Here is a 16,959-nt window from a genome sequence, read left to right on the forward strand (position 1 = left end):
ATAATAGGTAACACTGGACAGAAGCCCTTTCTATATCATGTTGCTAAGGCAACAGTTGTCTCTAAGCAGATACATAGTAACAACAGTGTCCTCAACAGCAGCGTTTAGGTCATTTAAATTTCTTGGTACTTAAGTTTACCCTCAATCCAGGATTCTTGATATAACCAAAAACTCATTATAAATAGTGTTTTTTTTTTACCTTAGATTTACTGATATTTTTTCCAATCACATTCTATCCTTTGAATTTTTTGAGCTAGTTTCTAAGTTTTTAAAAATTGGCATTAATGTGTTTAGGGGAGATCATTTATGCTCAGAAAATGTGACACCACTGTAAACTTCTGATCTGCAACCAATTTTTATAGGTCATTATCAGAAAGATGCCTTATAAATTCTCATTGAAATGGAACTCAGTATTCTAAAGTGTTGAACTTTTAAGACAATGCTTTAAATGGAGCATTCTGCCTAATTTTTAAAATTATTTCTGATGCAAGATTTTAAGGTAGGGCATACATTTTCAGTATGCCGTATAGCTAAGTTTTCCCAGTTCTCAATAGTTTTGCTTCTAGCTAGCTGCCTTCTACCCTTCTTGCTATTATAATTTATAGCAAACTAAAGATAGCAGAGAATGCCACAACTAAGCTTCCAGAATTAGTATAGGTATTGGCTTGCATTCCATTTATTTCCACGCAAGTTCTCAATTCGAATGGTTGGAATCTTCTGGAGTAACTTTTTCTTGTTTAAGTGCTTCCATTGGTGTTCCCATCATCTGGAAGATACTTGAAAGCAAGATGATTTGCTTATTGTAAGGCTGGGAAAGACTTAACTTTGAGGACCACTCATAGCCCATTTTAATCACCAGCAAAGCAGTTTTTATAAAGCAAAGTATCAGACTCACCTCAGGAGTATCACCAAGGAAAACATAACTGGGTTATCATGATTTGTGAAAGGTGCCACAGTGCAGAAGTTAACAGCATGGCACTTTGGGTTTGAGAAATACCAGTCTTACCCTGCATGCTGTTTGGAGCAAGTTACTTAAACTCACTAAATTTCAGTTTCCTTACTTGTAAAATATAGTGAATAATGGTAACTACAATTGAGATACAGCAGGTCTTTAACGTTTTGTTCAATGTCATTTTGTTATGTTGAGAGATGCAACAAGAACTTGATATATCAGTAGCCTATGGTGTAACTGGCTTTGTTACGTGTTGTGTCTTAAAGCACAATGCTGGCATATTGTAAGTAATGTTAACATTATACGTCAAATATTTTGTAAGAAAATGCAATTAAAAAGGTACTCTTCCAGATCATACTTGCATCAGTTAACCCACTATAATCTAGAGCCCTTACATAAATGATTTTTTCCCCCAAGAAAAACAGTAGGTTTGCCTAATAGCCATCAATGAAATATGGATTCTTCTACTTAAAGGTAAGCCTAGAGAAACAACACTGATTATTATGAAAAATGTGATGCTGTGCTCCTCAGTATTAAAATGGTTTCCATTGTCTTCATACTTGTCTTAAAACAGGTATGCTATTTAAACATTCAAAAGTACTTATATCCACTACATGAAGGTTTTTTATAGTTAATGCTTGATTGCCTACTGGCATATTATCACACTTTCTATTTGGCTTTGAAAATTTGCTTTTAAGTTTTAATTGATACTATCTCTTTAACTAAAGCTTTTGTTCATAGAAACATTTTCTAAGTTCAAAGGACTGAAATAAAAGGTCAGCAGCCAAAATATAGTTGGTCCTCATTATTAGCAGATTCCTTATTTACAAATTCATCTACTCAAATTATCTGTAACCCCAAAATGAACACTTGGGGTGCTTTCTTGGTCTTTTGTGAACATACAGAATGGTCAAAATTTTGAACCACCTGATGTCCACACAGTGATGCTCTGCCTTGTTTCAGTTTTCAGGCTGTATACAAGTCTTTTTATGATGCATTTAGTGTTAAGTTTTCAATTTTTGTGCCTTTTATTGGTGATTGCTTAAAGGTGGCCCCAAGCATAGGTGCTACCTAATGTTCCCAAACGCAAGTAGTCTGTGATGTGCCAGCATGAGTTAGGGTTGTTGGCTGTTAAGTTTTACGTTAAGAAATTGGTATTTATCAAATAAGGGTTCTTTAAACAAACAACATAAAACAAGGTTTTATATTAACTGGTTGACAAAAATGTGACCAGAGGCTCATAGGAACCTATATATCCCCTAAGAACAGTGGTTTAGTATTAGCTAATCAGTGTTCTCAGAGACTTTATAGGACACAACTGCCTAAAATAATAAAAACTATACCTTCCTACCCTATTTCCCTGGAAATAACTAAAAAGATCCTACACAAAAGCCATGGCTGCCTTAAGTTGGTGCCTCATCAACTATAACAATGGACTTAAGATTTTAAACAGGATGAAAAATAAAAGAGCAGATATATCTCCACTTTGAAATGCACCTAAACACATTCCAACACTAAACATGATTACTTCCATTATTTTGACCTTGAAAGTGTGTTCTTCATTAACATTAAAATGATTTAATAAAGATTAGATGGTAGGTAGTATAATCATCTTAAGTTAAACATACATGCTGGAGACTAGACTATTTACCTTGGGTGTTTTATACAAGTCCTTTGGTTAAGATCCTTACATATTTTATGTTAGACCAATAGTAAGCCATTTACCACCCTAAGTGTTATTTAAATATACCTGTATAAATTTTCAGAGTTCAAGCTAATTTTTTTAATAACGGCATTTCGATTTAGTTGTGTTCAAGCTTGGCTGTAACAAATGCATAACTTAATTATGTAAAAAAAAAATTTTTATAATGGTCAGTTTCTTTAAGGGGCTAGCGAATAACTGTACATACCTTCCTGATTAAAAACAAGATCTGTATTCTCAGATCTTTTTTTATCAAGTTTTTAATGTATGAAATCTGAATCGACAGTGTATATACATACCTAGATCAATTTCTTAGGTCAAAATTGTGGCTAAATACACTTTTAAATAAAGTGTTCCAAGCAGCTGTTGTAGTTCTCCATACCTTGACAGCCTTTCCTCCCAATGCGAAGATTCCCTACTATAACCACCTGTGCAAATTCCATCATAGTATTAATCACACTATTTTAATTACCAGATTATCAGTTTCCCATTAGACTGGGGTTCCCTGAGGGCACACTGCCCTGTTCACTTTGCTGGGAAGTAGACACTAAATTATTTGCTAAATAAGGAACAGTATTTCTATTCTAATGGTATGTATGTATCCATAATTATGGAGCATTAATCTCCAAATATTCTATAATCTGATTCAAAAATCCTCAAAAGAAACTTATACCAAGGCTTTTAGTTTGTGCAAAATCATTTAAAATTTGTGGCTTCAAGGCATTTTATTATAAAAAGCTGGTTCTCATGTACATAAACTAATAAGAACTTAAACTTCAGCATACATTTGCTTTATTTTCTAGCTTGACCTTCTAGTAAATCTTTAGCTTCATTGATTTTGGCTGCTATATAAGGAGATCCTCCTATGGGAAGAAAGAGAAAAGGAATAGTTACAATACGGATTCTCAATTTGTTTGGTGCAAAGGTATTATGTTTCAAAGATCCCTGTGCTTATCTGAGAGGTATAATTAGCAGAAATGGTATTCTAGTTTTTTAAAGTAATTATGACACCGTAACTGGATAGCCAAAAATATATGATGCAGTATTTGACCAATGGGAAATGAGGCAATTCACATGAGGGAGATTTCCACAAAAATGGCACTGTTCAAAACTTAAACTGATGACAATAGGATTTTTAAAAAACCCATACACAGACTTATATAACTTTGAAATGGTGTAAGTTATCTATTCATGATTATAAATCATAAATGAACAGCAATTTATTGTAGTGTTATTTTAAAACCATGATATTCTCAGAGGCTTCTGAGCTTTGTTGGGAAGACCCCACTTTCCTTGAGATCCTTTTTCTGCCCCTCATAGTTTTCCTGTTATTAATTATCCCTTCACAATGTCATCTACAGTCACTTTCCTACTAATCTGGAGCAGTGATTCTCCGTGTGGTCCTCAGACTAGCAATCATCAGCATCAATAAGACTGGTAGAAATGCAAATGTATGAGTTCTACCCCAGCCTTGAATCAAAATCTCTCCTGTTAACAGAAGCTACATTTCATAAAAGAGGCTATGCAGTCAGATACCAAACACAACTCTGTTTAAATTCAAAACTCTCTTTATGAAAGGCCTCTCATATAAAAGTAAAAGGATATGAGGACTAGAATATGGATTTTGTGGTCTATATTTTGGTATTCCAAGGAATTAGTTCCTGTAACACATAGCTAAGTTTGCTTAGAAGCATATCAGAAATAAATACATTCTATAGGTTTCTAACTAGGTAACATCTAGTTAAAGGTCTAAACAAAAAGGAAAAAATTACATTTTTACTTTCATTAAATGAAATTAAACATTTCCTTTAAGAATGTACACTTAACCCCAGTCCCCCAAAACTGTAGGATTAGCAGTATTTGACTATTACAAGTTAAATTTTATCACAATTGCAGATATCAAGACATTGTTAACGCTTATCACTACTAACAAATTACAGTAGTTATTAGATATCTGGTCATTATTCCATAAATAAAATTTTTACTCAGCATTTATCCTTTTAAGAAACCAGAGAGAAAAATGGATGCAGCCTGGGAGACAGTACTCACATACAGATTTGGGTATTTTCCTTATTATAGCTAAGAATTAGATATAAAATTAGTCCAATAACAATTACATAGTCCAACAACATGTGTAAAAAGAGTTTAATGACTACTTACCCTTGTCTGGGTGATTTAAAAGCATAATTCGTCGATGAGCATCTCTTATTTTTCCTTTATTGGCAGTAGGGCTAATTTAAAAAGGAAAAGGTAATGTTTACTTTAGATTACTTATGGATCACATAAAAAATTGTACATTAAGAGCCAACTGAAGATGTGAAACAAGTAAGTCAACACAACAGTATGAAAAGCTGTTTAGAAACTTTTTCCCTAACATACAAAGGTGATTAATATTCTGAATTTAGGGAACTAAACAGCTCCCTAGAAAAATAAGGAATTTTCAAAAAATTTAAACTTGATAATATTTATTATAACAGTTCTATTCTTGTAAAGGAAAGTATGTTTAAGTATTTTCCCCCCAAAAAATGTTATAGAGAACATTGAGTACTATGATTATATGGTACAAGTCTATCATTGGAATTTTGAAGGAAGTGTTTAGATGTTAAAAATGTATATAACACAAATATCCCCCTCCTAATATAAGGTCTTATATTTGGTAATAGCTCTATAGAGTTGTAGGAAATACTAAAAATATTAGAAATTTTACCTTACACCTAGTATTAATGCTGCTTCTCGTTTTGTCATTTTGGGTTCAAATCCACCTCTGTAAAAGCCACCACTGAAGGCCTGAAAGAGGAAATAACATTAGTAAGAAAAGATTCTTAGAAAAAACAGATTTGCTAAAAAATGTCTATAAATGTTCACAGGACTAGCAGAAAAATAAGTTATTTCAGGTAACTATAATTCTCATGGTATTTTAGCTTTGTAAGTAGCAACAAATATTTTAATGGTCATTAAACAGATCAATTTTTTCCCTAGACGACCGAAACTTTTTAAAGACAAAAGAACAGTGCCTCACAGGCAGTTTTTTGAGGGAGTGAAGGGAAGATTATTGAAGTTAGCCATGTTCTACATATAAATTTGATCTCATAGTATGACTGTATAATGAGAACAAGAAATGCCTCAAGAAGATTTAGAGATCTTTTAAACAAGCAGTTCAAGGGTATCCTGAAGTTTAAGGCAACTACTAAAGACTTAAAAAATACATAGAAAATTGGGGTATTAGATTTGCTGACCTTGTGTCAGAAATATTGGTAAAACCTACCTCATGCTATTTTGTCACATTCAGTCAAAACAATACAAATACTCAGCAGGCTGTTGAGCCACATTCATTCTGAACTATGACCCAAATATCATGCTAGGGAGTGCCAGGGCTAAGAATGGATCACTTTGAGATCCCAAGGTCCCTCTGTGCTTGTGATACAGAGCAGACTGGGGTTGGGGAGAGGGCTGGGCAAGGATGTGAACAGATAATTCTGAAGTTAATACAATGTGAACAATAAAGTGATAGTAACTTTCATACTAGAACTGTTAACACCTCTGCCCCAACCCCTCTGCACATAACATCTGACTTTAGGGTACTACTACTACAAAGTCCAGAACTTCTAAACCCTCCCTCCTGTGAAAAGTAAGAGAAGAGGCCCACCGTAATCACTTAGAATTTCATAGATGTTTGAAAATTTACCCTCTTTAAGTGTAGTTCTAGGCTTCATATATAAGCAGTAAAGAATTAGCAAAAATGTTTAGTAAATCTTACAGATTTTGGCAGACTTTGAAAAACTTGTTTAACTTGAGGCTCCATATGCTTCATAGCTTGCAAAAGATAACGGCCTAAAAATAAGAGCAATAGAATAAAAAGTCCGCAACCTCCCTTACTTCATTTCCACCCCCTAAACCACAAACCAACCTGCAAATCCCGCAGCAGCAATGGTCAGTCCAACTGCTACCACTGTACTGGCCTGGTAATGGGAAGCAGAGTAAATATTTACTTCTCTAAAACCCACCCTTTCCTATTACAGCCATTCCCCATCCCAACTCATTAAAAGTTGTATTTCAACTGAAGAAACAACTTTTAGAGTGAAAATATTCTGCCCAATAATCCTTTAAAACGACTGCAATTTTTATGCCCAGTGCATTGTACAGGTAGGTATCGGAGTTTCACTATAGAAGGAAAGGATGATTTTCCTCCCTTTGAAAACTTTTCACCTCAGGGCAAATGAAGTTTCATTAAAGTTCAATCAAAGCAAGGTAAATAAAGTTTCTGCTAGAGAAGGAAGAAATGCCTACAAAGGTTCTTGTAAAATTCTGAAAACGAATTTCAGCTTAACGAAGAGACTAGCTTTTCGCTGTTCCTTCGACACTGTCCCGCCTCACGACTACAGAACATGAGAAACGCAAATGTTTCAGGAATCCAGAACAGATATGGCGGCAAGAGCCAAGGGACGGACAGCGCAAAGTAAAGAAAGTCCTGTGAGGATGTGTAAGGGGGAAGGCAGGTATAATCCAACGTTTCCACTGATCTCCGAGCGCCGGGGACGACGGCCCAGGGGCTCGAGCCGCCCGCAGAAGGGCTGTGTAAGAACACAAAGGCCCGAAAGGGGTGAGCCAAGGCTCCGCAGAGTGTGACTCTCGGAAGCCCTACACCGCCCCCCGACCCCCCGCTCCCCCGCCCGGAGTCGCACTAGGGAGACAACCGCGGCTCCTCTCCTCCGAGGCCGCGAGCTGAGGCTGAGGCCTGGGCATGAGATCGCCCAGGACACCGGAAGACCGCACTCACCATGACTCCGGCTCTGCTCCCCTAATTCCACCCAGCACGGGGTTCATCCCAGCCCAGAAGCTGCAGCCAACTCCACGCGTCTACCAGAAAGCAACGCAGACACCACCAGCAAGAACAAACTGTCCAGACACAGGCGCCGCAGCGAACACAGCGGTGGCGGCCGCGAGAAAGGCCGGAAAACTGTCGTAAAAGCGGAAAGCCGACGGGGAGGGAAGGTCGCTCAGGCTGAGAGCACACTGAGAACTCGACTTCGGATTGGTTGATGAGTGGGAGGATCGTCTCCTTACTGTGCTCAAAGGTGGGGCTTCCCTGTGTTTTTCATTTGCTGATGGGCCGAGGAGATTTGGGAATCCTTCCAGGGAAGGATATGGGTATGGAAGAGAGTGAGAAAATACTGAATAGCCATACTCAGAACACTTTTCTTTCCCTACCTCTCAGGACCTTCATTTGCCATTTATTTTGTTTTTAATTTTCAAAGGCAATGATATCTTTAAACATGCCATAACAGTTCCACCATGAAACCTCATAAATATATGGTAAGCTAGTATAGCAAATGTGAAGCTCTTCCAGAAAAACAAACGAAGAAACCACATTGTGTTACAGAGGGTTTCTCCGTAACATTCTTTTATTTAAAATAATTTTATTGAAATATGTGACTTGACAGTGCGAATGTTTGGGATTTTATTTTGTAGAATGGACTCTCCACTTCAAAGACAGTTAATAGGATCTCAAAATCTCCACAATTGAAAAGTGCTATTTACAATTTTCCCCCTTGTCCTAAAATAAAAACTAGGATTTGGTTTTGTCCTTTTAGGGCATTAGTTTAATATATTCCTACACAAATGCTTGAGAAGAGAAAAATAATGCATACAATATGGAAGTTTTACACTGCTGTGTTTGGTTGAGCAAAATAAGTTTGGAGTTACTTCTCATTTAGATCTTACAAAGTATTAGAAATCTGTTTACATTGCAATGAAATTCTGTTTCGATGAGCTGTTGGTTATTAGATATATATGAAATTTGTTGGCTTTGTTTTCCTCATCTATAAAAAGATTCTGCATTTGATCTCTAAGAACTCTCCTAACCCTGAGATTTTTTTAATGTCATTTATTGTCAACAAAATGCCCAGCACCAAAACATTAGAGTTAAGTGTTCATCTTTCTTTTTTATCTTTTATTTTTATCTAGCTTTTACAACCACACACACACACACACACACACACACAAATCAAGTGAGGCATAAGATCCTGGACCAAAGTGGCCAGAAACAAGCTAGACTGCTGCCTGAAAAAACTTCTTACGTATTTTTTTGGTATGTGCAAACTATGGCATGCAACTTGCTTGAGAAACGGTTACCATACAGAAGTCCAGCCCCAGGAAACCAGGAATGGGCAATTCAGGGAGACACTTAAAGTGGAGATAGCTCTCTTTCTGAAGGAAACTAGATGTATAGCTTGACTCTGTTGTTAACTAGTGTGACTTAAGACACGTTATTTCTGACTCTGAGTTTTCTTATTCATAAAACAAGAGTAATAATGACTACCTTGCCAAATTTTTTTGTGAAGATAGAGATTATGCATATAATGTGCTCAGCACATAATTATTCAGTGTGGCTAGTATTATGAGGGAAGTCAGAGTTCAAATAGGTGTGCAAAAGCCCTCCCAATTCTCATGACACCTCACTCGTGGATGTCAATCTGTTATTCTCTCTCCTACCCACTAAGGGCATGGAAAGAACCTTTAAACGTAATCTTTTTAAATGTCTATCAACTGTTGAAAGGATAAATTTTCATTCTTTGCTTCTTCTAGCTTCTGGTGACTATAAGCATTCCTTGACTTGTGACTACATCCCTTGAATCTTCAAGGAAGGTCAGTATCTTGAAATCTTTCTCAACTTGGTCTTCGCATTGCCTTTTCCCTCTGTATGTAGAAGTTCCTCTATCCCCCTTCTTAAAGGATACGTATAATTGCATTTAAGGCCCACACATATAATTCGGGATATCCTCCCCCTCTCAAGATCCTAATCTAATCATAGATTTTTAATGTAATAGCTGCAAAGACTTTGCCATTTAAGGTATTATCCACAAGTTCCAGGCTTTAGGACCTGATATCTTTTGGGGTCATGATTTAGTCTACTATAGAGAATAAGAGAAGGTAAAACAGTACTATCAGGGACAAGAGAAAGGAATCAAGCATGTCTGCTCAATTTTTCCTCTCAGATATATCAATCAGGTAAGTCATTTCCTAGCGAGGTATAAGTGAGAGGTGAGAGGGCGTAGCCAGAAGTGTTCTTGCATTGTGGCTTTTAAACAGTTTTTGATCATGACTCTTAATAAATGTATTTTACATTATGGCCCAGAGAACAAATACATACCTGAACACCCTTGCAAACACACACACGTGCACATACAAATACACATTGAATTTAATGTGTATTTAAATCGAATTTAATTCAAATTAATATTTTTGAGACAGTATTTATCCTTACTTCATGAGATGTGTGCTGGTCTTTCTGTTTCTTAAAAATGCTGGGAAATCCATTAAGTTCACAACCCACTAATTGGTCATAATCTGAAGTGTGGAAAGCATGCCTGTATTGTGCTAAATGCTTTATGTAAATTATTTCAATTCACTCCATGACGGTAATATTTATTTTTGTTTTGCATATGAGAATATTTTGTCAGATATACTTGTTTTCCTTTCCAGATCCCTTCTTTATCATTTTCCATTCTGCTGTGTGTCCCAGACAAGCACAGGAGATTAGGAAGTTGACCTTAAATGACTGCATCAATGTCTCTCTTGTTTTCTGAGTTGGGATTCAGTTATGTCTGTGAGCAGAAGATCAGAAGGTCATGAGTTCATGATCTTCATTTCTCTATCTTCTGGTGGTTTGTCACTGAAGGATACAGTTCCTGGTGTGTGTGTGTGTGTGTGTGTGTGTGTGTGTGTGTGTGTGTGTGTGTGTTCAGGTAATTTTCTCACTCCTTGCTCCTTCAGTCCAAGTATAGTAATGACTCCATTGGTCCTTACTACCTTGCTAGACACTGAACACTTGACAATCATTTGCTAGTTTCCCTTAATCTTGTCCACACTTTTCCAAGTAGTCTCTTTATTAAATTCTCCTCAGTTATTTCATTTGGGTAGGTCATCTGTTTCCAGCATGGATGGTGATGGTTATAAGAGGCTACTGTAATAATTCAAGTAGGAGATAATGATAGCAGTAGATGTGGAAAGAAATGGCTGGACTCCTGCTTATATTTTGAAGGAAGAGCTGATAGTATTTCCCAATGGATGAGATATGGTATGCGAGAAAAAGCAAGGATTCAAGAATGACTCCAAAGCTGTAGCTTGAGCATCTGGAAGAATAGAATTGCCACTTAATAAGACTGGAAAGACTTCAGAAGAAGAAAGCTGGAGGTGGGAAATTTTGTCATGTTAAGTTTGAAATATCAACTAGATAACTAAGGAGTGTTTTCAAGTAGGCATTTGAATATACATGTCTGGCATCAAGAGAGGTCTTGAGTCATCAATCCATAGTTGTCTTTGAGGCCATGTAATAGACAAAATCATCCATTGCATGAATGGAGAGAGAAAGAAGGGGAATGAAGGCTATGTTTGGGGATCTTCCATATCTAGAATTTGGGGAGATGAGGAAAATCAGAAAATTAGACTGAAAAGGGGTGACCAGAAACGAGGTGAGTGTGGTGTCCTAGAAGCCAAATGAAGACAGTGCTCTTTGGAGAAACTGAGTAAAATCCTGCCGATAGTCAAATAAAGGAACAACTGAGAATTGACTGCTAGAGATCGTTGGTGGTATTTATGAGAATTTCTGTTATGTAATGGGGGCAAAAGTCTGCTTGGCATGGATGCAAGAGAGGATGGGAGAAGTAAGAGTGGAGCTATGGAGTATAAAATACCTCTTTCAAGGATTTTTGCTGAAAAGGGAATTAGAGAGATAGGGTGGTGCCCAGAGGGAGCAGTATAAGCAGAGTCTTTTTTTGTTTTGTTTTTTTGTTTTGTTTTCGTACTAAGTCGGAAGAAATAAAAGCATCTTTATATGTTATAGGAATGATCTTATAGAAGGAAAATTTGACAAAATTTATTGAATTGTGTAATTTAAGAATGAGAAGAAAATGTAGAGATCATCTCTCCCCCAACCCCAACAGCTTTGTTTTATAAATTAGGAAACTGGGCCTCAGGGTGGTTGATTGACTTTTCTAAAGCCCTGACAAAGTTCAGTAATTACTCACCCTTATTGTCTACTTTCCAGATGTATATAATGTCAGGGTCATAAGATGAAAGGCTCATAGAATTGCCCTTCCCTATATTTCCTTACTACTCTTTTTAGGAATTAGCTCAAATCTGGATTATTATAGTCTAAATTCCTGACCAGCAGCCATTTAGCCCAGGGAATCTTTTGTAGGCAGCAGTTCACATAATGCTATATGTAAAACTAAATGGCACTCAATAAATATTTTCTTCCTTTCTTCATTACATCCCTTTTTATCCTCTTCCTTCCCTCTTTTTCTCCAATGATCCTGCTATGACATGACAATTTACCATTGGGAGTTCATCCTATTGTCCTCTACTTGGATATGAAATTTTGGATAAGTGATCAACAGACTTGTCTATGAAGTATTTTAAGAGATCCTTTTAGTGTTGTAACTCAAGGGTCTCCAACCCCCACGCCACTGACTGATACTGGTCTGTGGTCCATTAGGAACTGGGCCACACAGCAGGAGGTGAGTGGCAGGCAAGCAAAGCTTCATCTGTATTTGCAGCCACTCCCCAGTGCTGGCATCACTGCCTCAGCTCTACCTCAGATCATAAGGTGTTAGGTTCTGATAGGAGCACTGGTCCCTGGTGCCAAAAAGGTTGGGGACCACTGCTGTAAGTAGTAAAAGGAATACTTTAATAAGGGTGCAGAAAGGAAGGAAGAAAGGAGAGATTTAGAGCAAGACAGACTAAGGGCAGACCTGGGCAGGAATCATATGAGGACCTGGTACAGTGGGAAGCAGAGGATATGCTGGGAAACCAGAAGGGAAGACCAGGCAGACGTCTAGCTACTCTTTCCTCTAGTCAGCACCATCTGCATCTAAGTCAGGTCACACTACCCTGCCCTGTGGCTGTTATAAAATAATTTATAACTCTTTGTCCAGTGATTTTCTCTCCTTTGTCCTCAACTTGTTTCAGTTTTTTCTCACTGCTTGTGTTTTAGTCTGATTTCCTACTTTCCTTTCAATTTATAACTGTTGTCCTTATTTATTCCAGAGCATGTAAGAAGGCGACCAGTCAGGGAATTACAGTGTGTTTGACCAGAGTGACAACCACCAGGAGGTAGTATTTCTGAATAAAGGCTCTTCCCTCTTCTCAGGCTGTGAGGAAGGAAAACTGAGGCGCTCAGGATTTCAGGGGAAACTTGGAAATTAGGATAGGCTAGGTGCCTTTTCTAAATGGAGATTTCCCAACCAACCCTCCATTTCATTCTACCTTTGCATGGCTTTTTCCATTGCCTTTCTCAGTCCTTTTGTCCCCTTCCCTAGCCAGGATTCCACTAGTATACAGCAGCTTTATGCATTGAATCAATCAAGCCCTCCCTGCTGTGCTGTCAGCAAATGGAACTGACCAACAGAACAGTCTGTGTAAGTGCATCCTGTGCCTGGGCCAGACAGACAAGCACAATTATTTGATTGCTGGAGATTGCCACTAAATGAGGGTGAAATAGTGGGTCTGAGACTTGTTGGTGAATATTATTAATAATATAGTGTCATGCATTAATAACATAGTGTCATGTGAAACAAAGCTACAGTGGAGGGTCTGTCTGAAGTCTCAATTTAAATCACATTTTCAGAGAGCTGGATAGTGGAGGAGATGAGATATAATAAAGAACGGTGTCTTTAGGCACTGTTGGGGAGTTTCAGTTTGACCTAGGTTGAAGTTAAGAGAATACATATTGCTAATCATGAGTTCTTTGGTGACTATAATAAAACACGGGATTCATCCCTGGCTAATTGCCATAAAAATCTCATTATCATAGCGCTGTACTGTGAAAAATCATCTTCACTCTCACCATTAGAGTCCTTGAAGAGAAGCCATTGCAAAAACTCCATGAAATTTTTTCTGGCAACTGCGAGGTCCTCAGTTACTGCATAGTCAACTTCCTTAGCCCACCCATCACAGCCAACTCTTCCAGACTCCTCCATTTCTCCCTTCAGTCCTCATAGTCCTGCCAAATGAGATCTGTCACCATTGTTCTCCAAATGTGCTCTAAAGGCCTCTGGCCCTGGGCTTTTATTCGTCATTCTCTCCACTCTAGGTGCCCTTCTCCATTTCCATCTCTGTCCATCAGTTAAAGGCCCAGATCAAATGTGCCTTGGCTAAGCCTCCTTTGTTCATCTGGAATAGGTGTACACAAACATTTTATGTAAAGGAACCAATAGTAAAATTTTAGTCTTTGCAGGCCGTGTGTAGTCTGTATTCTTTGTTGTTTTATCAAAATGTAAAAGCTGTCCTTAGCTCTTGGACCATTCAAAAATAAGCCACAGAATGAATTTGGCTCATGGGCCATAGTTAGCCAATCCAGGATCTAAAGTGATCTCTCCATTCTCTGAACTCCTATACAATTTTGTGTTACACATGCCACTATTACATCTAGCCTTGTATAGAAATCCTTAGTATACAACTATTTTCTGTATTGGACTGATGATCATTGGGAGTAGAAGTCATGTCGCAGGTACTTTATTTACTCCTTATAACATGTGTTATAGTATCTGAACTTAGAAAGTGCTCAAAGAATATTTTTTAAGTGAATGAGTAAATTACTTACGATATCTTCTAGCAAGAGTGTAATTTATTTCCCAACTTTTTCAAGCCCTTAATTTTCTGACAGGTAGGTGGTCCACCTCTAGCCCAACCCTGCACCCCTTATTAAGGCCGTGTGCACTATAAATGCAGCTGGTAATTAGACATAGAATATTGTTTTCATTCAGCACTTATGTGAGAAAACATCAACGGACAGCAGAAACCTCAGCCCCTGTGGTGCTCGCAGTTTAGGTTGGGCAGCATGATCTTAATATGAGCTTTCCTCCTGATGTCTAAACTTCACTTTTCTATTTTTCAGATCATTGACTTAATAATAATATTTGCCCTTTAGTTTTCCACGTACAAAAATAATAAAAACGATAATAATAGAAGCTGACATTTATTGTATGCCTTAGACAGTTATAGATATCTTTTTAAATATGTACAACCACATAAGGAATTTAATGAAGCAATTAACTGCATTTAGTTATTTTGTTGTCAGTCTGGAAAAACTGGTGATCACAGCTGTCACTTAACTAGATTACAGATAAACTAGTGGACTAGAGGCAATATCTTGATCACAGCTAAATTAAGCAACATCATTTAGAATAGGCATATAGGGCTTAATAATTGGCAGTGGTTTAAAAAAATAGCTAGTAAGTGAAGAAGTAGCAATTTGATTTAAGGTCTGTTTGAATCCTAAGCCTGATCTTTATAATATAATAAGAATAATGTTGGATCGTATTTAGTTTCATTCTGAGCACAGAATTGCATTGAAATGAACAACGGTGAAGCACAAAATAAAAATAAGAAACAAAAACAACTAAACATACAATTAGTTGAAAGGAATTAAAATATTTTATGGCAGTCTCTAAAGAAAATACCAAAAGAGGAAGTAAGTTCTTAAGTCAGAAGAATTTCCTCAAGATCTTCTTGCCTTATTTTATCTTTTTAAATTTCTGCTTCACACAAAATCCATTGCCAGACAAAATTCTTAACTCTCCCAGTTCTCTCCCAATATTGTTTGCTCAGCTGTTTTCCCCCTTGTCACCATTCTTTAATCTATTTCATTCCCTTTTTCCAGTTACTCTCTACCCACTCAAGGATTTCCCATTCCTTTAAATTGTCTTTCTCTCTGCAGTACACACTATGGTAGGTCAAATTCTAAGAGGGCTCCCAATATTCTCAGCTACCGATGTGCACTCCCTGTATGGTTCTATCCCCTTGGGTAGGGGGCTGACCTGTGAATATAAGAGGGGAAGGAGAGTTATGGCCCTCCTGGTCACATTATGTAATATGGCAAAGATGCCTACATAGTCACTTCTGTGGTTATGTTACTTTATGTAAGACACCAGCATAGTAGACTAGAGTGAAATTCTCTTTCTTACTTTGAAGAAGTAAGATGTCGTGTTTTAAAAAGCCTTGTGTCTAGGACACGAGGATGGTCTCTAGGAGTTGAGAACAGCCTCTAGGAGCTGACAGCCAGTAAGAAAATGGAACTTCAGTTCTACAGCTGAGGAACTGAATTCTGCCAACAACTTCAGTGAGCTTGAAAGAGGGCCCCAGGTCTTAGATGAGGTTGCAGCCCTGGTTGACACCTTGACTTCAGTCTTGTGAGGCCCAGAGCATAGAACTCAGCTACAATGTGCCTGGGCTTATGAGCTAGTGTGATAATAAGTGGGTTTTTTTTTTTTTGGCCAATACATTTGTGGTAATTTATTGTAAAACAGTAGAAAATGAATACATGAATGTTAATTCGGTTTGTGTGATAAGGTCCTAAAATATCTGAGGAAAGAGAAAGGAGTGTATTTATTTTTCGTTCCATGCATTTATATTTTTGTATTTGTTACATCAGTGTTGTAGCAGTTCTAATCTTCCCCCTACTCCACAATGTGCAAATAATACACCTGAAGAATGTGGCATTCTTCTATCGCAATAGTGGCTTCTTATACCTATGAATCTCCAAGGATCGGGCCAAGGCTTGTGTAGTTTGTCAAAGTCCCCAAGTAACTGGGATATGCTTTGGGTTGAAAACTAATGCACCACAATATTTTAGAGACTTCTAAAATGGTCCGCTCCTCATCTCTGGCCTAGATCATGCGTTGACTTTATTTAATTTCAGTGAGCTGGAAATTTGAAGTCACTGAAAGTCAACAACCAGTGGTCTCTTCCTCTTCCTGATAAAACTCAGTGCCAGATGTTACCTAGATGGAACCCGCTCTACCTAACAATGGGATTCTTCAATCATCAGATCAGTTCTGGGCTTCCAGAAAAGTTGTTATGGCTTTGTTGGTAATTACAGGTAGTTGGTGGAGATGGGGATACCTCCAAGCATCCACAGACCCAGTGGTCTACTACTTGAGAGAGGTGCTGGGGGAGGTAGTGAAGGCATTATGGCTCCTTTCATTAAATTTTCTTAGGGGAAAAATTGTAGACTAAGGTGACATCTAACACAGCTCTGTCCAGCTGAGAGATGTATTTCTCCTTATTTTTTTCCCCTCTCTTCTGTTCTGTCAGTGTTCACATAGAGAACTACATTGATTTCTTAATGGAAACACAATTTTGCATTCCTCAACTGGATCACAATATATTTATTCCTTATATGTATTGCTGGATTCGGTTTGCTAATATTTTATTTAGGGTTTGTACCTATGTTCACTTGTGATGGCCTGAAATTTGCCTTTCTCATAATGTCATTTTCAAGTCTTGATGTCAAAGCTATGCTAGC

At 37.5% G+C, this 16,959-nt stretch overlaps 1 protein-coding gene across 2 annotated transcripts; it reads right to left on the reverse strand.

Annotated features, from left to right (window-relative positions):
• Nucleotides 1-3,320: 3,320 nt before the first annotated feature.
• DNAJC19 (DnaJ heat shock protein family (Hsp40) member C19) lies at nt 3,321-7,618 on the reverse strand. 2 transcript variants are annotated; one of them, XM_016138028.2, is made up of 6 exons: nt 7,432-7,616; nt 6,562-6,613; nt 6,412-6,485; nt 5,362-5,441; nt 4,815-4,885; nt 3,321-3,517 (listed from the first exon to the last, which is right to left on the reverse strand). In XM_016138028.2, exons 1-6 carry the CDS (start codon nt 7,432-7,434, stop codon nt 3,447-3,449), a joined length of 351 nt encoding a protein of 116 aa, XP_015993514.1. In that variant the 5' UTR covers nt 7,435-7,616; the 3' UTR covers nt 3,321-3,446. The 2 variants fall into 2 exon arrangements, with proteins under 2 accessions (XP_015993514.1, XP_015993515.1); XM_016138029.2 differs by lacking the exon at nt 6,562-6,613 and having other exon boundaries at nt 7,432-7,618.
• Between the last annotated feature and the right edge of the window lie 9,341 nt (nt 7,619-16,959).

This window comes from Rousettus aegyptiacus, unplaced genomic scaffold (genome assembly GCF_014176215.1).
Source record: "Rousettus aegyptiacus isolate mRouAeg1 unplaced genomic scaffold, mRouAeg1.p scaffold_m13_p_4, whole genome shotgun sequence".
In the NCBI taxonomy this organism is placed as follows: Eukaryota; Metazoa; Chordata; class Mammalia; order Chiroptera; family Pteropodidae; genus Rousettus; species Rousettus aegyptiacus.